Genomic DNA, 23,918 nt, shown 5'->3' on the forward strand with positions numbered 1-23,918 from the left:
TTACATTTAATGTACACCTTTTATAAGCAGCATATATTAGTTTTTGCTCTTATCCAGTCTGATAGTTGTTTTAAATGTGAATTTCTATTAAAGTTTAACATAGATACATACAAAGTGAATAAATGATAAGTGTACTGTTCATCCTGACAAAGTAAATGCAGCTGTGTAGCCGGCACCCAGATCAGGAAACAGAACATAACCTTCACATACAGGCACCTTCTCGTGCCCCCTTTTAGTCACTGTTCTTCCAAGTGTAAACACTATTCTAACACTGTAGATTAGTTTTACCTGCTTTTGAACTTTATATAAATAGACTCATTCAGATTAATTGGAGTATTTAATGAAATATTAGTAAAAAACAATAAACGTTGACTTGCAATGTACTTAAGGAAATTTTTATGTTTAAGTCAGCCACCTAAATACATGTCTTATATTCATTACACATTTGACACTTTTTCTCTCCTTTCTTAATTCCTTTTGGATTATGTATGTATGATTATTATTGCTCCTTTTCCTCTCCTCTATCACCCTGCTATTTGTATATTTTAATTAATCTCTTTCTGGAATAGTGCCCTAGAGATGATTTTTAAAAATTGAAATATTGGTCAATCGAAATCTAATATAAATTTGCACTCCCACAACTTCCCAGGCAATGCAAAGACATTTAAACACTTTAACTTTGAATTTTACATTTCTCCTACCTTCTGTGCTTCTGTTGTCATGTATTTCCATTCCATATGGGTTTTTAATCTAAAAATTATTATTACTACTATTATTATTAGCTTAGTTTTTCCTACACGTTTACCCTTTCTGTAGCTCTTCATCCCTTCCTCCATCTCTGTGCTTCCATTTGTGACAATTTTCCTTCCACCTTAAGAATTTAGCATTTCCTCCACTCTAAACGTGCTGGCAATAAATTCTCACTGTTGTGTCTCTAGAAAAAGTCATTATATTGCCTTCCTTTAAAAAAAATTTTTTTTATTTATTTGGCTATGCTGGGTCTCAGTTGTGGCACGCAGGATCTATTTCCCCGACCAGGAATTGAACCCAGGCCCCTGCATTGGGAGCACGGAGTCTTAACCACTGAACCACCTGGGAAGTCCCTTGCCTTCATTTTTGAGGGATATTTTCACTGGATATAGAACTGATCATTATTTTTCTTTTAACATTTGGGGATATCGTTCTATTGTCTTTCTGGATTCCAGTATTTCTGTTGGAAAGTCGGCTGTCAGTCTTATCACTGCTTCTTTGAACAATTTTCTATTGCTGCTTTTAAGTTTTTTTCATTTCTGTGGTATCAGCAGTTCTGAAATTAATGGATTTCACAGCACTTCTTGAGTCTATGATTTGCTATTTCTTGTCTGTTTCAGAAAGTTCTCAAACTTTATCTCTCAAATATTACTTGTGTCTCATCTTCTCTCTCTAATCCTTCTGTGGCCTTTTCACTATGTCCCATGTGTCTCGAACATTCTTTTCTGCCTTTTTCATCTTTTTGCCTATTTAAGCCGGAGAGCTGTCTTCAGTTATAGAGTTCACCTTTTAAAAAAGATTCTAGTTTACTACTGCAGGTCTCCATTTTGTCATTTAGTTCTTTTATCATAGCTCTCTTTAAAGTCATATCGGTATCTGGACCAGTGGGTTTGAGTCTATTGTCTACTGTTTTTCTCTTGATTTTTCAGTCAAGACTTGCCTGTTTATTTCTCCTGAGTTTCCAGTCAGGACTTGTTTTCCCATATTCTGGGAATGCTGCATATTGTATACAAAAAACTGTAGATATCATTTGACACTCCATATGTTGTTATCTTTTTCTAGAGAGCGCAGGCTTTTGCTTATGAAGGGAACCTAGGCTACAGGCAGACCATCTTAACCCAGAGTGGAGTTAGTCAGGGATTAAGATGACTCAAAGCTCAGCTTGGGTTTTATGAAGGCTTCAGTCCTCCAGAGGGTTTCACCCCTAGTTTACTTCTAGCTCCTTCTTACTCCAAAGGCATTGTCCTTTATTGTCCCAACTGAAAGTCTAGGATGTTTACTAGATCTCTTCTGCTTGGTGGCCCATGAACTCCAATTTTTGTCATTTCCCCCATCCTGTGATTCTGTCAAAACCTCAGTTCAGTTTCTTAGTCTCCCAGCTGCTGTTTCTGCGATCAGTGTTTAAATGCAGGGGAGACATGGTGCCAATTTCCAGATACACCTTGTTCTCTAGGTCTTAGTCTGTCTCTGATCCGTCACACTGTGTGCGCGTGCATGCGCGCACACACACACACACGCACACACACAGTCCAGCAGCGTTTTCAGTTGTTGCTGGCGAGAAGAGTTGTTTCAAAGTAGCTTTGCCTGTCATTGTACCAGTGGAACCCCAAATTTCAATAAATGATCTTTTAAAATAAAAAGTTACATTTTATTGGAAATGTGTCTCATAATGAAAGGAATAGGATGTTTTTAAAAGTCAATTGGTAGGCTTCCCTGGTGGCACAGTTGTTGAGAGTCCGCCTGCCAATGCGGGGGACACGGGTTTGTGCCCCGGTCCGGGAGGATCCCACATGACGTGGAGCGGCTGGGCCCGTGAGCCATGGCTGCTGAGCCTGCGCGTCCAGAGCCTGTGCTCCGCAGCGGGAGAGGCCACAACAGTGAAAGGCCCATGTGCCGCAAAAAAAAAAAAAAAAAAAATCAGTTTGTATATCCATGGATGAATATGATTGATCTCTAGAATGAGACAAGTTCAGAATCCATTCTATTCCTATTTGTTAAATCTAAGTGATAAGAAAGTTGTTTACATAAATAAGTAGATGGAAATAGAACTAGTCTGTCATTTAATTCTTTGAATGGCTTCTTTGAATGCCAACATTCACATAGTGATCTATCATCATAAATGTTTAAATAGTGTTTCAGCTGACAACTCAATTGGGTTTTTCTTAAATAATTTAAAAGAGAGCATGGGTAAATACTTGACTATTTTTACGTTTTGTTATTTTGTCACTAGATGCATTCTTTTCTGTACACCTACACCAACATTTCAAACTGTTTCTTTGTCTGGCCCTGGAGGCTTTTCTATACGGAGGCAATGCACCTTAGTAAGGTTCTTGACTGCTGAGGGGTACTCCTTTCTTATATAAAGTAGGAAAAGGACATGTTTTTAATCAGGACGATTTTTGCAATATATATGAACGTTGATGATCTTAAAACAGATTCCCTTAAAATTAATCTTGCTCTTGGAAATCCTTACAGTTTGAAGACCCTGAACCAGGAAACTAGGCATTAGTGCTGCTACTCTAAGGGAACTGTAAAGTTCAGAAAGCAGCAGGGCTTAGAGTGGTGCAGGCAGCTGCAGGTAAGATATGACTGACAGTTGTCATTTATTCTCAGGGTTGTTCCCCAGCTGAGGCTCTATAAGCTGAGCGGAGAGAGGGAAAACCTTCGCTGCAGAGCCAACGGAGCATTAGTGCTTCCTGTCTCTTCAGATACGCAGCCAGCCAGCCAGAGGAGTGAAAGGTTGTGTCTCAGCCCAGCAGAGATGCCCTGACACTGCAGACACAATTAATTTGGATCGAAGCTACATACCTTCACGTGGCCCTGAGAAGGGAGAGACCGGTACCCAAGTTCACAAAAACTGAGGCAAGTGCAGCCATTCTGCGCTCTCTGTCCTGAATGGTCTCTCCCAGGTGAAATCTCCCAAGGCAAAAACAGTCACCAGACCTCTAATCTTAAAACCCAGAATGAATAAAAATGACTGGCAAAGGAAACAGCCAGCAAGCAATGACAGATGCCACGATGGAACAAGGAATCAGTGAAAGTGGTATATTTAGAGAGGGCAAGGCTCGTTATTCCTGGAAGAATTCGTCTGGGGGCTTCGTTTTGTTTTCCTTAGTCTTTACCTGATGGAAATCATCAGGCTGGAAGGGGTGTGTTGTGTGGATCCCACGAGCTATTTCTTTAATCAGGAGCCTGTGGGCCCCTTTCTGGACCCACCGTGGGCTCAGTCTGTGAACCTAGGCGCACTGCTCAGCCCCTCGGGCTGTCGCCTCCAGGCCACTTTCATGGCCTCCCAGCGAGTGCGGATCTGGGCAACTGAGGTCCTTCAGGTCAGCCCACCGGTGCCTGAGGAAAGCAGGGATTCCTGAATCTCTGCATAGGGGTCTGTGGGGAAACAAAGGCAGTGGCCTGGCTTTTGCAGTTTCAAAGACCAACCAGGAAGTTGGCAGTAAGATTTTGGTTTCACCGGTGCTTCAAGGGCAGGCTTTGGCTTTCCTGCATCTTATTTCCTCATTGTTCCCAGGGAACTTGAAAGGGAATTGCCCTTAATTAGGGCTCACTGTTCAGGTCCTCGTCTTATCTCTGTCTAGAATCTGCCTTCCTGCTGGACAGTCCCACCTCAGCAACCTAATAAATATATCCTGAGCTGGAGGGAACTTAAAGCACAACCAAAGAGGAGCGCCACTAAGCCCATGCATCTCTGTGCCAAAAAAAAATTTTAAGTCACTTCTTCTTCAAAACACTTAACTTATATCTGCTAGACAATTATTTTAATATATCTATTTTGTCATAGCAACATGACTGTCACAGACCAACATATTGTCAAAATAAATATGCAAATCTATGACGACTATAGTGTGAGCCACGCCCCCGCGGACACAGCATCCGGGCACAACGAACAGCTTTCGCGGCCCTTCGCAGCAGGCTTACATCAGTGCCTTTTATTTTGCAGCTGAGAAAACAAACGCCTGCGATGGGAGAAGTGACTGTCCCAAGGTCTCCTTGCCACCTAGTAATCAGCTTCCTGGCTCTGATACTTTTCCACTGCTTTCCTGACTGATCCTTGCTTCCTGCCAACTCTCTCCAAGGAAGTTGAGCCCATGAAAATCGCATTTCTCTAAACTTCCTACAACACAGGTCCCGCCTTCCAAGTGCCGCTCGGCTTCCAACTTCCACACACCTTGTGACAATAACCCCTGTGAGCTGCATTTTATGGGATAAGAGGCAGGTGCACTACAGTTGAATATGCGTCTCAAGAGAGCTTATTAAAACAGCTAAGTCAATTAACTCTTAGAAACATGTCACCTTCTCCAGGAAGATACATCTGAGGCACAGGAGCTTATGGGGACAAGTCCTTGGGGAAAGTGTGGCCTTTGATCTCAGAGGCCCTTTCCCAGGTCAGCCGGGCCCACAGGGCTGGGAGGTCTCTTCTGATCTGGGGATGGGGGGGCGGCGGGGTGGGCTGGCCTGAACACAGGATGCCATGCAGACTGGCCTTGTGCACAGGAGCAGACTGGTGAGATGAGAAGCACTCATCCGTTAGAGCAGGTTCTGGAAACTCAACGGGAAAGGACTCACTGGGCGTGAAAGGTGATAATGGGAACCTGAGGGCAGAGGGGCATGTGCCTAACCAGGCTGGGTGTCTGCTTTAGGAAGGCAGTGGTGAAACCTTAGCAAGGCATCATGAGGCCAAAGATCTCTGCCTCTGTGGGTCAGCTTTAGATGGGAGAGTCTCTGTCCCAGGGTCAGGGACCCAGCAGGCCCAGGTGAGGAGTGAGGGGCACCTGGTGCCCCTCATATCAGCCACGAGCAGCATCTCTGGGTCAGAGGCACATGCCTCAAGGTCATCTAAATCCTGCAAGTGATGTCATGCTCCCCAGGGGGAAGGCATCTCGACTGCTGCACACGTGGTGGTCCCCACCAGAGCCTCCTCCCGGAGCAGGTGGTTTCCTGGTATTTGGATCCAAGAAGCCTGGGCCTCCTCGGGATGCAGGAGGCCGGCAAGCCCTTGACCGCAGGCTCAGCCTTGCCAGCGGCTTTGCTAGAACTCTAGCGCCGACCCAGGGATTCCTCATCCCCCAGCCCTCCAGTTCGAGCCTGTGATCTCCAGGTCTTACCATCTGCCCTTTACCTCCCACCATGTATCTGGGGGAACCCTGGTCTCCCCAGCTTCTGAGCTGGTTCTGAACCACTTCCAGGAATGGCTGGGAGCGGGAGTGAGTGCTACATGTGGCCCTGCAAAGCCAGCGCTCTGCACACCTGGGCAAAGCCTGAGGGCCGCCCCAGTGGCCACACCTCGAGCACTCGGTGCCGCCTCTGCACAGAGTCCTGTGTGCACAGCTCGCCCTGTCCCTGGCTTCTGCCCCCCAGCCCTGAGGCAAAAAGCCAGACTCTGTCCTCTTTCCCTCCCCTGATGACCCAGTGGCCAGATCCCTCCATCCACCCCTTTCCTGGGAAACTCCTTTCCTGCCCCTGACTGGCCATGATGGCCTGTCTCAGAATTCTCATGGCGATTTAAAACAGGACTTGTGTTTCACTCTGTGGCCTTTGCTGCAAGTGTGTATTTGAATCCCTGATGTGACCTTGCAGCATTGTTTTGGGCCAAGAGTGACCTGGCCAGAGCTTCCCCCTCCCCCCCCGTGCACCCAATGTGACGCATTAGAAGGACACAGGCTGAAGCTCCCTTTTAAGAATCGGGGGGCAAGGGTGGGGTTACTGTATAGCTACTAACCATATATTCTAGTCGGATACTCTCTATATCTTATCTCATTTCACACGCCCAGCAAGCCTGAGAGGCACACGTAGTCATTCCTGTGGGACCGATAAGGAACCCGCAGCACAGAGAGATTAAGTGACTATCCCCGGGGTCGCACGGCAAAGAAGTGGCTGAACTGGTCTCAGCTGTTCTCTTTCCGGTCATGTTCTAGCTCTTTACATTCCCCTGAGGTTCCTCAAGGGCTCCAGCCAGCACAGCAGGGACAACAGGAGGGGAGAGGCCGGGAGGGGACAGAGCTCTCTGCACACAAAGGGCTCTGGTGAGGTCAAAGTGCCACGTCTCTGTCCCACCCTAAGGAATCCCTCTGACAGATGCTGGATCCCACAGCCAGCAGCCCACCAGCTGAGAAAAGCACTGCAGGGGCAGCTGAGCCCCCTGCCCGCTGGCAACGAGGGCGTGTTTGGTGCCGAGGGGGAAAGTGGAACAGACCCGGGGGTGGGTGTAGGCCTGCCTCGGCCACCAAAAGCCAAGCCTCCAGCATTCTCTACCGGGGACTGAGTTTCTACAGGAAGTCCCGACTCTGGGCTCTTTTCTTCACTCTGTCAGGATCCCTCCCCCTGAATCCCTCCGCTCCCACCCTGGGCTGTGGGGGGCAGCTGAACTGGCAAACCTGGGATGGCCAGTGGGAAGACCCTCCCCCGCCTCGGCCAAGCTCAGGGAGGGACCCTGCGCGGGGCGTGGACTCAGGCAGCCCCGGCAGCAGCCCAGCCAGCTTACTGTGTCCTGGCTGTGTGTTCTGGGAACTTCCATGCCCCCGTCTGTAAAGTGGGGATGACAGCAGTCATGTCTTAGCACTGTTCTGAGGGTTGAGTAAAATTATGTCTGCGAAGTGCTGAGTTCACTTCAGATGCTCAAACTACTCATCTCATTTCCTTTCCCTGTTGATGTCAGGTTTCAGACAGGCCAGCGCCAACGACACAGAGTGACCCTGGGGACTGGGGCAGGGGGGAGAGAATGACGGGAAGAGGCTTCTTGGGACAGTGTGACCGGCAGGGATGGGAGTACGGGGCTGGAAGCCATGCCAGGGCTGTGGGCACCCAGGGCAGGCACGCTAGGTCTATGCACCGGGCCCGCTGCAGAGGGTCTCTCGCTGCAGTCCTCAGCCCCTCGACCCACACCAGTGACGTCGGAACCTCTGAGGATGCACCCTGGGCTCTGATATTTCATAATGGCCTCAGGGTATTCTTAGCATACTCAGGGTGGAGAATCACTCCTAAGGAGGGAGAAACAAGGACAGAGATGCCCCTTAAACGGCAAGAAAGGAAGACCCAGCGGGAGTAAAAAGGATCATGACCTCGTCCAAACTTGATTACTTCCCAAAGGCCTCACCGCCAGACATCACCACATGGGGGGCTAGGGCTCTGAGGTACGGATTTGGGGGACACGTTTCAGTCCCCACCAGTGTCTGCATCCTTGTTCAGAGTCAACTGTGGATCACAATGACCCTTTTCAGACTTTCTGTAGCAAAAAGTAAACTTCCATTGGGTTAAGCCACTGAGACTTTGGGGCTTATCTGTTTCTGCAACTGATATGATCTAAAACACCTTTGTTCCTTAAACGCAAGTCCCTTTACATACCAGAGCCCAAGTCCCTGGTTCTTAAGATATGGCCATTTCCAGTTTCCGACCTCTTCACTCCTGCCTTAGTCACTCAGCTGCAACCTTGTCGTATTCTTTGTAGCTTCAGGAACACGGCATGCCCTTGCCTGCTCATCTTGGAACCTCAGCACAAGCTCCTTCCCTCTGCCTCAGATGCTCCTAGAAATCTGTCCCACCTGCACATCCATTACCGTGTCTATTATAGTCCCAGCATCATCCACGGTGGGTGGTGGCTGCTGAGTCCTTATCTGGCCTCCTGACCTGAGGAGATGTGCTTGTTCATCATTAGAATATACGAACTCCCAGCGGGAGTCAGAGGGTTCACTAACCAGAACAATAAAAGGTGTTTTGTTTTGTTTTTTAATGTTACTTTTCCTGTTAAATTGAAAATCGTCTTTGCGGAAAAAATCATGGCAAATTTTATTCTTCGTGTACTTTGTTTTCTTCAAAACCAGTATTAGATGAGGTACAATGATCATCGTCGCTATTCAAGCAGACTCTTGGGCAATAGAGGGAAATTAAAGGCTACCCTGGGGTTATTATAATGGACCTTTCTTGAGACTAAGTTGAAAAATGTTAAAGAAATTAACAGCTACAAAGTTCAGAGCTTGCCAGCGATGCCCCAGATAATAAGTCCACACGCTGTCTCTGCCGCCCCGCAGTGTCGCTCGACAATGAGCCCGGGGATGGCCACTCCCTGCTTGAAACCATTTGGTTCCTCTGGTCTCTGTGACAAGAGGGGCCAACAGATTTCAGCTGGTGTCACTCTCCAGTGGCGCCTCCCCTGCCTCTCGGGTGACATCAAGCCCCCCATCAGACGCCTTCAAAGGATGGCATCGCTCTCCTTAGACTTTTCCCAGCTCTTCTGGCTTTCCTCCTGCTTCCCGAGCAAGTCCATCTTTGTTTCCTCCGCAGACTCACTCGGCCCATCTGATCGTTAAGCATGAACTTCCTCCACTCCAGGCTGTGTCTGGGGCCGTCTCCTCTCTTCACGTGGGCTCTCCCCCGGCTGACCTTCCTGCCCACAGCTTCACCGGCCCCGGGCCCTCCCGAGAACCACACATCTGTGTATCTCCACCTCAGTCCTCAAGCTCCAGGCACATGACGTGACATGTCTCAGAGTCAACACAGACGTTCCTCTGCCTCCAAACCACTCCTCTTTCAATTTCCCGGGATGGGCAAAGACACACCTTCCCTCCTTAGTCCTGTAAGCCAGAAACCAAGTGTCATGCCCGTCACTGCTCGGTCCCTTAATCCCAAAGTGCATCACCGGGCCCTGGCAATTTTAATGCCTAAATATGTCCCCAACCCACCCATTTCTCCCCACTTCCTTTACCCTCATCCACACTGTTCTCACCTCTTTGCTAGGTCTGTGCAGTACCTTCCTGACGGGTTGGCCGTCCCTCATCCAGCCCCTCTGGAGGCCTACTTTCCTTTCTCCACGGTGCTGCCAGAGTAATCTTGCCAAATTCAAATATGGTACTGTCACCCTCCTCCTCAGAACTTCCAGTGACTTCTTACGCCTCTCAGCGTAAGACCAAATTCTTCAGCTGGCCCATGGAGCCCGGCCTGGCCTCAGCTTCTCTCCAGCCCATCCACACGCCACATCCATCCCTTAACATACGCCGTGCTCCCGCGCTCCCACCCCGCTACCCTGCCCATCCCCTCAGGTGTTAACTCACGTCACCCTCTGGGTGAAACCAGATCCCCTATTAGAGGAGGTCATAATGCAATATGCTTTTCACTGTTATACTTTAAACAAGTGGCCTTTTCATTTCTATGGGCGAGTATTAGATTATCACGTGTCTCCTTGACTGAATGGATGGTAAGTTCTCTGGGGGACTGGGGGTAGGGTGGGGAGAGCCTGTATCTGGTGTTGCTAACAGTCGTCTCCTGAGAGCTTATTACAGGGCCTTGAGTCACACCCTTTTAAGATGTTTTATGAAGAAACAGATTTGCCATGATTTGTGAAGAATGGAAGTTTGTCCCTGGATTTCTCTTTAAGGCTTCCTAGTTACTGTAACGGATGCTGCTGAGAAACTATGGGCTCTTCTGGCCAAGGCACCATCCTGCAAAAGGAGACTGGACGTGGCTGGACAGCTCATAAGACTTTTGAGTGCTGGGGGAGTCACCCCTGCAGGCAGCAGTCCAGAAAGGCACCACCTCCTCAATATCTCTGCAGCAGAAATAGTTGACGCCTAGAAATCCTGCAGGACGCTTTTGAAGATAGATCACTTCTCTGAGACAGCCTCTAACTTGCCATGTGAATTTGTAATCTTCTTGTTGCTGACGCGGACAGACAAGGGCAATGAGGCAGACCTTACCCAAGTTACCAACAAACAAAGGAAAGGACTCAAGGTGAATTTGACCCAGAGAGCCTTAGAGAATTTTAACCCAAGCCTACTCTTGGCAGACAACATTAACTAGAGGAGTTTGGGCTTCATTGATACTTTAGTGAGTTTCTAAGACGTTTCCCTCACGTTGAAAAGAATCAAATCAACTAGGTATTATACATATGTATGTATTTCCGCGTCAAAGACCACCTAGCAGTCCTCATCATGGTAGCCTCCTGTGTTACATGAGCACAAAACTGTGTGTATAGTATGTATCCGCTTGTTTTTCTAATACAAAAAAAATCCATAGTTCTTATCAGTATCCTAAGGAGGTCTTGATTTACAAGTGTAGGAACCAGCAAACTACATACAGAATAAAGCCTCTTCTGGTCCTAAAATTACATACATCTTAAAGCTTAATGCCAAATTGGTGGCAGTGTTGGAAAATTTAGTGAAAATCTGGACCCCCTGTATCTGATTGTTAAATATTTGCCTGAAAAAAAAATTCAGTTTTTATGCAGATATTTGGAGTCATGTAGAGAGAGTCCAAGACCTTGGCTGTAACGTTAACCCACACATTTGCAGGATTGATGCTAGGCTCCGGACCTCCCCTGAGCCTAAGTGCATTCATCTAAGTTCAGCCCAATGGAAGGTTGTCAGGGACCCAGCACGGCAGGGAAGGGGAAGATTCTGTGAACAACCACAATTCCTGATCCGTAGTCAGGACATGCCTCCTCACGCATCCAGAGGAAATCCTCTTGATTTTAACAACCAAAACTCGACTGGAGCTGAGTCAGATACCCGTCTGTTAACTCCCCAGCCAGCCCACCTCTGGGAAGTAGGGGAGGAGAAGCCAGCTGGAAATGTGTCTCTCCCCACATAAAAGGTGTCTTATTTGTCTCAACACCTGCACAGGACAGGAAGAGGCCAGCAGAAGACCCCAGACCCACACCCAACACCCTCCCGGAGCCATATGAATGGTTGCCCCCAATTCCACCTGACTGCTTGGCCATAAGGAGTTAATACTGCAAAATCATGACTGAAGAGGTAGAACTGAGAGTCTTCAGACCCTTGCTCCAAAGAGTTTTTAAACTACAGACTCCTAAAAGGCTGCTGGTTTCTGTTCCTTTTTTTGTATTTCACGATAGCCATAATAAACTTAAAAACCGCTGCCACTATGTAAGGGAGCATCGACTGTCCAAGGAGTTCAAACTCTACTTCCATGCAATATCTTATCAGTACGCATCCTCCTATATTCCCCCACTTCACCTCCTCCCGCAAGCCATCCTTCTCTTTGGGTTGCTCTTGATATGAAGTGAATATTGGAGCCTCTTCTTTCCCCCCACTTCAATGAAACTCCTTTGACCTCAAACCAGAGGGATGGAATAGGGGAATAAAATTAGTGAATGACACACACTCAGCTCTCATCCTTTGCAGAGCACTCCTAGGTCCTGGTGACGCTGGTCCTGGCTGATTTGGGGGAGCCTTCCCCCCGCAGATATTTGAGTTAGGGCCTGGGATCATTCCCTGAGGCACATTTTCCTCTGCACAGCTCCACGGCACCACTGGGTGGGGTAATAAAGGGTCTGTTTACGATATTAAATTTCTCAAGGCTTGAGGTGGGGTCTTTTGGACTCTTTACCAGTGATCAATTTTTCAGTCTGCTGCTTTATCTACCTGACAGGAAGACTTGAACTACTGCCATTTCTAAATTGCACTTCTAAATATTGACTTAATGGCAAGACTCAAAGTGTCATAACACAGCTCACTGGAGCAATAAAGATTTTCCAGGCCTCATCGAGAGGTCTGTACAATGTCTGGTGGGGACTGGAGAAGGAAGAGGAGGGTTTGAGAAGAAAAATAAAACCAAGTCATGTTTAGAAGAAATGCCACTGCACTTCACTAAATCTTGCAGAGACAAATGAACACTCACTGGGCTATGAGCTGTGGCCGGAGAGGACCAAGGTGGAGGGAGAAAGGACAGTGATAGTTAATCCCTCGGCTGTCAACCAGTAAGAATGGAGGGGCTAGAGCACGCCTGGCTTGGGCTGGGCGGCAGGGCCTTCAGAGACAGCTGGTGCTCAGGGAGCCTTTATTTGTGGATCCAGTTTAGAAGGAATGGACAGTGTCTAAGAAACAAGAGACTTTTCATCCAATTTCTATCAAGACTTCAACACGGCCAGATGGTTAGCTAACATCCATGTAGATCACTGAGGAAATTCTGGGAGGTTATCTGTTTTAGCTTCTGCCCTCCTGATAGGAAACACCATAAACTGATCTCAAGCCGTATGTGTCACATCACATGAGCTGCTGAATCAAAGAAAGCGATTGGCCGTTTCTGGCCCTTCAGGAGCTATTTTGGAGGAGCGACAAGATATTTTACATTCACGTTAGCACTGAGACTTTGTAGCTACTCAGTGATACATGAATTCAAATTGCTGATTATGATTAAGGAGCCAGACTCTCCAGGATGAGATAAAGAGCGATGCTCTGTAATACAGCTGAGAGAAGTCTGAAACATGGCAACTGTCTCCTTTAAGATCTTCCCCCCTTTCCACGAGCACTGGCATCCGTGGCTCCCCAGAAGGCCATCAGAGGAGAGTGTATGTGCAGGAGGCATGTGGGGATCTGGGAGGAGGTGCCGGGGGAGGTGCTCTTCAGAGCAAGAAGAGATCAAGTTCCAAGACACAGAAAGTCACATTAACCGGATCCCGTGGAAGATGGCCCTTATGGAGTCGGGACAGCATTCGTCTTGATGGTCCTCAGGCTCGTTTCGAGGTGGTCCCTAAGAGCGCTGTTTGCTCCCGGCCCCTCCTAGGCCTATGCCTGCGGGCCCTTGTGTATGTTGATGAGGATTGCTGAGAATGACCTCAAAGCGCAGCAATAACTTTCGGCTCTGGATCTCGTCGCGTGGGGCTGAACCCGAGCTGGGCTCCTCGACCAAGTCTGATTAGCTTGGCGGATGCACCGACTTGTTTTCTCAATCTTAACGTCCAGCTCCGTGAAAAGTTGAGCCTCCACTTAAGGTAGAGTCTCTTCAACCCTTCCCGTGCCTGAAAGCTTCTTCTTATGTCAGCCCAGGTAGCTGCTATGGACCGAACCCCAGGCGTCTTCTGAAGCAGCCCCAGCACTGCCCCGACACTGCATCTGCCCGCAGAACCAGCCTGTCTGTCTGTTCTTCCGCCGGGTTTTGAAGTAACGCGGCTGCCCTGGCCGTACTGGGCTCACCTGTGGATGCCAGTCTCTGCTCTGCGGCAGCTTTCTGGGCACTCAGCACAGCGCAGCTGTGGGCCTGCTTTCCCTGCTCTCCGTCCATCCTTGCTTGACGCCCCTCCTCCGAGAGCTGGCACAGCCTTGAGCCCCCGGAGCAGCTCTCCACGTGGCCACCTGCAACCAGCATCCTCCAAACTCTCGCTCCAGGCCCACGTCCTCGGTGTGGGCCACCTGTGACTCAGCCCGGGCTCACTCCCCCTTCCCCCCGCTCCCCCGCACCCCAGAACCCGCCACGCTCGCACAGTTCCATCAGGCTGCCGCTGTCTCCAGCCCAGGCCAGCAAGATCCCTCCACATGCTTCCCCCACTTATCCCTTCATTTCTTCTAGGCCTCCTGATCTCTTCTTCCACAATGACAATCATCAGTATTGCACCGGGAAGAGTTAGGAAAAATGTGTCTATAGCCATGTGCATGGAAAAGTTATATTGCCCACTCGCTAGGAACACATCCTACCAATGCAAAGTCAGCGGTGAGTTGAGTATTCTGTTGTCACTGAATCCTGTCCTCCTTAATAAAAGAGTTTGGCTGGCAAGATGAGAGTCTCCTGAAGCCCCGTCACAGCAGCCAGGGCAGTCTGCATGAGTGCTTACCTCCCTCACTGAAGTAAGTTAAGTACTTTAGTTTCTCATTGATTTAGGATGTACAGGAGGAATATTAATATAAAGGGACTTCATTTTATGCACAACCAAAAAGTTGTAAGAGCTTTGAATCCTCTTTTCAGTATTGCAGGGGAGCTCAAAATCTGTAGAAATGGTACTCCAAGTTCTTTGTAAAGCAAATGAGCACCCTATAATTTATCTCTCCAGTGTAGCCAAAATTTTACCCATGAAAACGCATGATATACTGCAGAAATATTGCTGAACCAAGGGAATTAGGAAACGGCATTATGTCTGGTCTGATGTTAGAGAGTTTGAACCAAAACTTAAAGAAACATGTCCATAAGACATTTCTTGAACAAAGACCCCATTTTCTAAATCCTGGCTTGGTCCTCAAACACATCTACATGCTTTGTTCTCAGAGACTCCAATGGTGCTTTGAGATTTGGAAGGTTGGACAGGCATGGATGTCAACACACTCACCTGGCCAGTAGTACATGTAGACCTTCTTTTTGGCCTTGGTCAGAGTGATCCACAGAGGTTCTGATCCATTCCACCAGAGAGGCATCAGGCTGTCTCTGTTGACCCCTATGTCAAATGACTTGTTGGTGGCGGGGTCCCACATGTAGTTCCCGATCATCTGATGGACCTCACAATGGCGACCTACGTTAATGAAAACACAAGGCTGTCAGTTTATTGCTCTGGTATTTTTACTTTTCATCTTTATTTTCTGAATTTAAAAGCCATTCAGGGGCTTCCCTGGTGGCGCAGTGGTTGGGAGTCCGCCTGCCAATGCAGGGGACACGGGTTCGTGCCCTGGTCCGGGAAGATCCCACATGCCGTGGAGCGGCTGGGCCCGTGAGCCATGGCCGCTGGGCCTGCGCTTCCGGAGCCTGTGCTCCGCAACGGGAGAGGCCACAACAGTGAGAGGCCCGCGTACCAAAAGAAACAGTATACATTCAGTGCTTTTATTGTATTCACAAAGTTGCGCAACCATCACTACTGTCTAATTCCAGAACATTTTCATCACCCCCAAAAGAAACCTCATGCCAATTAGCAGCCACTCTCCATTCCCTCCTACTCCCGGTCCCCGGTAACCATCCATCTACTTTCTGTCTCCATGCATTTGCCTATTCTGGATATTTTGTATAAATGGAATCATACAATACGTGGCCTTTTATGTCTGGCTTCTAGCGTTTAGCATAATGTGTTTAAGGTTCATCCATGTCGTGATATCTATCAGTACGTCATTGTTTTTCGTGACTTAATAATATTCTACTTTGAAAAACAAAGCAAGAAAACAACCCTCCCAAGGGAGTGTTACACAGAGAGGAGGGCTGCTTCTGTTGGTTACAGAAGTGAAAGACACAGCGCTTGGAATCTTTTGAAACATTAGGCTTAAATTATTTATTTTGGAGCAATCTGTTACATCTTTAAAGTAAAAATAACACAAACATTGGCACGTGCATCAAAAATTGCTGCAATTTTAGTGAGCGTCATTTGGCGTCGGGCTGAAACACGCTTCACGGAGCTCACTGACTGTGCTTAATCAAAGTGGCTTTTTTCGTTTGCTTGTTTGTTTGCTGTTGTTCTGTCTTCTTGCCAGCAAGCCCCCCAACACCCACACTTTATTTTTAATCAAAAAAAAAGGAGAAACCGTAAAATAAAATTTTGAAAATTCGTAGACCCAAAATATCTTAAAGGAAAAACCTTTTATTTCATCACAGAAACCCATGCATTCCACAAATGATGCTTGCAACTAAAAGCCCAGAGAGCCAAACAAAATGTTTACCCAAAGCTGTAGAGTTAGTTTTTTGACCCTGACTGAAGCTTTCACATGTAAACTGACAAAATTAAAAAATAAAAACTTTGAGAAAATGATCCAGTGATTAAGGAACTTCTTAGTTTTATTTATTCCTTCAGCTAACATTTATTAAATGCTCCTATGAACTATACATTGTGATAGGTGTAGAGACTCAAATCTGAATAAATGTAGTCCCCAACCTCAAGTGCATTGTTATGTAATACTCAACAAAGTGTCCCCTGCACAAAAGAGACAGGCCTCCTGGGAGGGGCTAAGAAGGGGACCACGTTGTAGTCTTTTTTTTAAATAAATTTATTTATTTTATTTAATTATTTTTGGCTGCATTGGGTCTTCGTTGCTGCACACAGGCTTTCCCTAGTTGAGGCGAGCGGGAGCTATTCTTCATTGTGGTACGCAGGCTTCTCATTGCAGTGGCTTCTCTTGTTGCGGAGCATGGGCTCTAGGCGCGCGGGCTTCAGTAGTGGTGGCAGGCGAGCTTCAGTAGTTGTGGCGTGTGAGCTTCAGTAGTTATGGCTCGCAGGCTCTAGAGCGCAGGCTCAGTAGTCATCGCACATGGATTTAGTTGCTCCGAGGCACGTGGGATCTTCCTGGACCAGGGCTCGAACCTGTGTCCCCTGCATTGGCAGGCAGATTCTTAACCTCTGCGCCACCAGGGAAGCCCAGGTTGTTGTCTTACTTGGAGAATTATAAGGACTGTCACCAACTCGGGTGCTGAGGATAATTCCTACTACTAAAAGGAGAGGCATCCTTCTTATTGGTTCTGTTATCCTTTCTGGTGTATCAGAGTTTAACAATATTAAGGGAGCCTGCCTAATGAGTAAAAGTTCTCATCTATTTCCTTAACCCAAAACACTGCATCCCCTATCTAAACGTTTCTATCGTCCTAATGACGCTCACTCACCCTTTTCACGAGGCAAGATAATCATGAGAATAGTCGTGGGAAATGTGTCCTTTAGGGTCTTTCTCTGTAGATGCTCTCTAGCGCTCTCCCAAGGGCAGGGAGGGCATCTCACCTGGTGCTGGTGCGTACAAACTCACAGGAAGGGTGAAAATTAGAAGGGGGTATGAAAAGCGTTACTGAAGTCAGCAGACCAAACGGAGCCTCTGAGTGAATCGCTGGGAGAGCGTCAGAAGGGCTACAGATATCAGATACGGGAATAGCAAGGGAAGGTACCAAGTGGGGTTGTGTGTGTGCAGGAGTCTCTACTTTTAACTGGAACTGTTTCAACTATTCTAGAAGGAATGCGTGAAATCCAAATCTAAGCAGGGGCCTCACGTGATTCAGTTTTCAAAACGTGCTACATTCAGAGAAGCATGAAGCAACTGAAAGTATTTTTTAAGTACTTACATAACCTTTACTTGTATATCGCAGAACCCCACAATATCATTTGATAAAATTTCCCTCTTCTTTTCAACACTCACATTCAACACTCTAGACCCAAAGGGTGGTGCAGGCTCTCTCACCCTCCTTCGCTCTTTTCCTCATGGGTAAAATATTATGGCCTCCTTTAGATTGTAGAGCTGTAGTATGACTGGATTGTGGGGTGGGTGTGTGTGTGTGTGTTTGTGTGTGTGTGCGTGTCAGAGAGACAGAGACAGAAAGAATATTCTCCCAGAGAATTTCTGCTAAACTAAATTCTCTACCTCTTACACTTATTTTTTTTTAACACCCATAGGCCTCATTGAGGAGAGGTAGGATCTATGTGTGCAGTTAACACACAGTTCTTCCATATTTGTGCATTCCAGATGATGAAGTCTTGTTTCCTGTGGCTCTCTGGGCCCTTTAGCTGTTTCCATAATGGGTCTTCTCTCCTCACCATTAGGTAGGACGTAGCATTAGCTTTCATATTTTCTTTTCATACCAATTGGTTGTGGTGCCCGTAGACTAAGGTGAGCTTCAAAGCCTTTAATTATGGCGTTCTTCAGGGAAGCGTCTTTGAGACGAGGCCTCCAGAGACGGCTTTGGTTCCTGTTCCCACCTAGCATCCTGGCTGGTCTAGGCTGGCCCAGAGAGGCACATCCATTCTAAGGGGAACTCAGACCCACGGAGGTAAGTGATCCGTTCCCACTCCCCCGAGACCCAACCCCTCTCCAAAGGCTGGACGCGAGGCACCAGCATGGAGGGTCCTGCCCACTTCCTGTGAGTGAATGGTGCCGAAGAGGATCCTGGGGCCAGTGGTTTTCCTTATATGATTAAAGGGTTTCCAAGTGTAGAGGGAGCTGTTTCAACAAGAAGGTCATCTCAGACCCCTGTTTAGAAAGTGGGTTTTATTCTTTTAGCGGACTGGGCCTTGAGTTGAAGCGAGAGGGTGTATTCTTCAAAGGCTTCATCACAGATGCAGTGCTAGCCCCCAGAGGCATCCCTTTGTTCTGGGAAGCACTGCCTTTCACAGAAGCCAGCAGGAGACGTATGCTCTCCATCTCATCATCTGCTCGAATCTCCTCTCCCAGCTGAGCCGATTTTGCTTCCCATGAATATATTAAGGCTGGTAGTCTGTGTCTGTAACAGCATGAGTCTGCTCTTCCTCAAGCTGGTTTCCTTACCTACCCAGGCCCTCTCTTGCTCTTTGGTTTTTATTGCTTGGGTGAAGGAACACAACACAACACAACATGAGGTACTGGCTTCTGCAGCCTACGAGCTCTGGTCTCCATATTTCTGCCTGACCTGTATCTATTTTTATGCATCTGCAACTTTGCTTGATTTTTCTCTGCTTTGGGATTTCTAAGCAGATCTTGCTGTAGTTTGATTATTTGGACCCTTTGCTCAGGGAGTCAGGAGAACCCTTCCTGACATCGTCACAAACCACAGACCTCAAGTGGCTTTTGGGTATGATGTAAGGAAGGTCCACTTCTGCTCCTACCCGCCTCTCCCTCCTCCAAACGCAGCTCTGTGGGTCTTTAAACTTTGTGCCAGCAGGCTCAGCGTTCACTGTGAAAATGCAGGCAGCTCCTGGCACAAACATTCCCAAACACAGATGAACATTTTTCTCCCTTTTCCCCCCTTATCCCTAAGACCGAAGAGTTTACAGACTTATTAATATAAAAAGTGGCAGTCAGCCCGATACTTGACGGAGCTGTGGACTCTTAACCCATCTGCAGACCCCACCTCAACTCAAGAGCTGCTGCATTTGACTGGGAGCTGCTAGTGGCTCTCGCGCGTTGGGGGCCAGGGTGGGGCCGCTGTTTGTCTCTCTCGGTGGGAGCTGATGCAATAGCGTCCATACCTAGAACTGCTGTAAGAAAGCAGCAGGATATGACACCTTCATTTTCTATTCCTCAAAGCCTTAGACAGGTGTGTTCTGATGTAATGACCATCACCAGAAGTTTCTTAGCAAGTACCCATAATCCTCTGCACCATATTAAATGTTTCCAAACATCTCAAAAATGGCTGGCATTCACATCAAATGAGATGCGTGAGGATCTGCCCATTTCACCTGGAACTGGGAATCAGTAAGGTTGCTGCTACTTAGTCTTCAGTCAGTCTTAATCTTTTCTCATTACTTCCAAGCACTGAACGTTAATTCCTTTTATGGTTTCTTACTTCATTTATTCTTTTTTTTTCATTCACTCAACACGTATTTATCAAATAATGTTTACATGCCAGGTATACAAAGATCAAAAGATGTGGTCCTGGTGCTTCCCTGGTGGCGCAGTGGTTGAGAGTCCACCTGCTGATGCAGGGGCCGCGGGCTCGTGCCCTGGTCCGGGAAGATCCCACATGCTACGGAGCGGCTGGGCCCATGAGCCATGGCTGCTGAGCCTGTGCGTCCGGAGCCTGTGCTCCGCAACGGGAGAGGCCACAACAGTGAGAGGCCCGCGTACCGCAAAAAAAAAAAAAAAGAAAGAAAAGAATGGAGTGAACAGTGCTTGACTTCCTCCCAAGATATAAATCAATACGCGGGAGCATCTTTTCTATACTGAGGCGAATTTTCAGACCCTTTCTAAGTGTGGATCATCTTCAAACATTTTATCCTTTGTGTTTTCAATGTCATGAAATATGTCTGAGACTTGTTTTAATGTGAAGTAGTTTTGCTGGTGTCACTTCCTCTAGGACATCTTCCTCCTTTTCATCACCACCCCTTTCTTCGTCGATAAGTTCGCCTTCACTAAGCTCCTCCGGCTGCATAGTGAGTCTCCAATAGTGTCAGTGTCAACTTTCCCACAGTCAACTATTTCCTCTATGATTCCAATTCCTTTTGATTCAAATACTGCAAAGTTATGTGCACAGTAAATGCAAAAATTTCTGCCACACCACACACATATTACTTGCTGTCACTTTCTGCCATGATGCTTGAATGTTTTCAGTTGCATGTTCTATGTCATATTTCCTCCAAAATTCAGCTAAAGAAATTGCATGATCTCCCACTGTAGCCTCAATAGTCTGTCCAAAAGTCCATCTAAGATAATAGGCTTTAAAAATTGAAATAACTCTATGGTCTATTTGCTGGATTATTGAAATTGCTTTTGTCATAAAAAGAAAATGTTCAAATCTTCAGGTGTCCAAGAGAATCAGGGTGACCGGGGGCATTATCCAACAGTAGTAGTTTATTAAAAATTAAATTATCTGCATTTATCACTGGAAGACAAAGAGGGAACACAATTATATGCTTTGCTGTCTGTGCATGAACTAAATAACAGATGGGCAGCAACCAACCAGCAACAGACCTTGAAAGAAGTGATGTGATTGGTCACTGATTATGATGCACATTTGTTATTTACACAGTGATTTGTAGACTGATGAGCTAGGAATGAAGTTTATATTTTATGCTGCAATAGTTACAATTAAGGTTGCCAGATTTATTTTAGTTAATATACCATGGTAACTGAAATTTGAATCATGTTGCAGAGCTGGTATTATTTAGCTAAACTGCAGTAACTGAATTTTGTGCTTATCCAAACAGTGCAAAGGGAGGAGAGTGTTTGTGTACACAGACACATGTAAATACATATATGAATACACAGCACACAGTAAAAACTGTTCTGATTAACTTATTATTATTAGGGTAGAGAGTCACACAAACAAATGTAATCTAGAGAGCAGCTGGAGCCTCCTTTCTTTCGAGCTCTCCACATGATTTGTCCCAACCCTGTTTCCACCAGACTCTTGCACTTCCCTGTGACACTCACTAACTTGCAGGCATCTCTACTTCTAGCCTCCTGCTCCCATAACATATGGCTCCCCAGAGGTGAGGCTCAGTGCTTTACGGCCACTCACACGACATAGTCATGAGTGGGGTGAACTTTACTGGGGATCCAGTGGGGTGCGCAGGGGAAGACTGAGAACAGTGCAAAGAACTTCAAATTGAGCGCCAGACATCCAAGTTCTGCAAAGTCTTTGCAGCCTCCCCCTCCAGGGCCTCCTCCTTGGCCCGTCACTGGAAAGATCGTTGCCTTGCGCATCTTACTGACTGACTCATATGTCTGCTCCATTCTCTGCTCCACAGCACCCACCTCCGAAACTTCTCTCGGGAGGTCAAAGTTTTCTCAGAAGCAGTTCAGCCCCCCAGAGCTCCTGCTGAGCTCCTAAATTTGCATAGCTCGTTAGCTGATAGAATACTGAAAAAATATGGGGGCGGTGGGGGGGCAGGAAGAAAATAAGGAAGGAAGAAACCAAAAGAAAGTGTTTCTTTGATCAGGAATCGCCGACTTTATAAGGCCATCCTAGTCAGAGCTGCCAGGTTTATTTTAGCAAAAAAAAAAAAAAACAAAACAACAAAACGCTGGAAGCTTCCCAGTTAAATTTGAGTTTCAGACAAAATTTTTTACTGTAAGTATGTCCCAAGTAGTCCATGGAACATACCTCTGCGAAACAATTATTTGTTGTTAATCTAAAATTCTAACTGAATATCCTGTACTTTATCTGGCAACTCTAGAGAAAGCATCCTTTATTTGTCCCTATTTCACAGTAACAGTAAAGGATAAGAAGTGGAATCAGCAGGTGTGGGCGGAGCCCAAAAGGAACGTAGAATGAGGAGTGGCGGAGACTGCCTGCAAGAATCAGAGGAAGCTTCTAGAGGAGCTGGGAGTTGAGAGCTAAGTAAGACGTTTCCGGGCACAAACAGCACTGCAGACAGAGATGATGGCATGTGCAAGATTACGATGGGATTGGGGGGTGTGGATATTTCTTATTCAGGTAAAATGTAGAATCTTGCTCTCCATCACTCAGGGTTCCCTTTCCTTGAAAGGTGAGATGCTCTTAATGATATGCTGAGCTAATACAATTCAAGACAGCCAGGGCTTCATTCAGCCAAGGTCCTGGCACAATACATCACTGGTCATTAAAGGGGTGATTTGCAAAGGGGTGGCCAGGGTCCTGGGGAGCCCAGAAGACATGGTGAAGCAACCCAGGCTTAGTAGTCGCAGGGAGCCACTTCCACCCACCCTGCACCTGCCCCCCCAGCCTTGAAGAGCTAGGGCGGCGGGTGTGGCCAGCAGGGAGCCTGGCGGAGATGGATACTCCTACGCTGCTGTCCTCCCGCTGTCCAGCTGAGGCGCTGCACCTCCTGGGGCTCCAGGCAGGCCAGGGAAGGGTGAGTAGGGCAAAGAGGCAAACAGACAATATCCAGCACAACCGCCAAAGAAAATCATAAGACGCAGATTTCTCAAGAAAATCATGTTGACCTCTTGGGCAGGAGTCCTTAATTAAACATGGGAGACGACCTGAGCCTGAGGTCCCCGGCAGAGGGTCTTAGGAGTGTGTATGATCCCACACACATCTCAGAAATGGAAGGGACCTCAGCTGGCCTCCTGGTCTAACCCTCCACCTGTAAATTCAGAAGTGAGGAATGACTCTCTGCATTTTATATATATTAGCTGCAAAAGGGCTGAATATTTTGTTCACTGTCCCAGTGCTTATAAATGGTGTGTGGGGTGCAGGGGCAAAGAGAACACAAACAACCTGACCTTGAACCACCACTCTTTCACCTTTCACGGCTGCAGTAGATTTAGTGGCTACATTTGTATTCTGGAACATAAAACTATGCTGCTTTCAAGATGAGACCTCTTGGCTCTTTTTTAAAACCATTTACTTATGTCTCTAAACACACACGCAGAAAAACAACTACATAGCGAAGGGTATCACTAAACACTCAGGTTCCACAGCCAGTGAGGAATTTCTCTATTATACAAAAGGTTTTCTTAATTCTTGGTGTACGATCACCTTTACAAAGCCATATTAAAGCCATTCGTGCGTTCTTCTGACATCCATGTGTTTCCATTAGATGAATATGGCTGTGTCTACTAGATATCAAAACAGCCGGGTGAAAAGTGAAAAATTAAGTTATATTTTAGGCACATCAATTTAGCCAAAACATAGAGATATAAATACAGGTTACAAAAGATTAATACAGACCTTGGAAATGATTCTTTCCTTAGAACATATACATTTTCACCCAGAGGCAGCACTCAGGTGAGTTCCGAGTCCACGGCTGCAGGCAGGCCTCTGGGGCCACCCGCTGGAAGTCTGGGTTACAATCATGTGTGACGGGCACACGGAACAGGCTGTGGGCAACTTGTCCATCTCTGGGAGGTGATGGGTACGATGGAGAGAGGACGGACACGTGGTCAGACAGATCAGAGTTGGGGTTAAGGGGTCTTCCCCCTTTCTAGTTGTGCGGATTGAGGCTAATCTTTAACCTCTCAGAGCCTCATTTTTCCATCTCTAAAATGGGAATAACATTACTTCCCTGGCTGGATTGGGGTGAGTATTAAAGATAAAAATAGTTAAAACGTGTGTAATGCTTACTATGTTCCAAGGACTGTTCTAAG

The 23,918-nt window shown here is 46.9% G+C and overlaps 1 protein-coding gene across 1 annotated transcript in view; it reads right to left on the bottom strand.

Annotated features, from left to right (window-relative positions):
- ENPP6 (ectonucleotide pyrophosphatase/phosphodiesterase 6) overlaps positions 1-23,918 on the bottom strand; it is a 90,436-nt gene that overhangs the window by 33,635 nt on the left and 32,883 nt on the right. The window contains exon 2 of the mRNA XM_004316582.4: positions 14,810-14,989. Within this exon, the coding sequence (XP_004316630.1) occupies positions 14,810-14,989 (180 nt within the window). The remainder of the gene's footprint in view (positions 1-14,809; positions 14,990-23,918) is intronic.

Source organism: Tursiops truncatus, chromosome 21 (assembly GCF_011762595.2).
Source record: "Tursiops truncatus isolate mTurTru1 chromosome 21, mTurTru1.mat.Y, whole genome shotgun sequence".
Lineage (NCBI taxonomy): Eukaryota > Metazoa > Chordata > Mammalia > Artiodactyla > Delphinidae > Tursiops > Tursiops truncatus.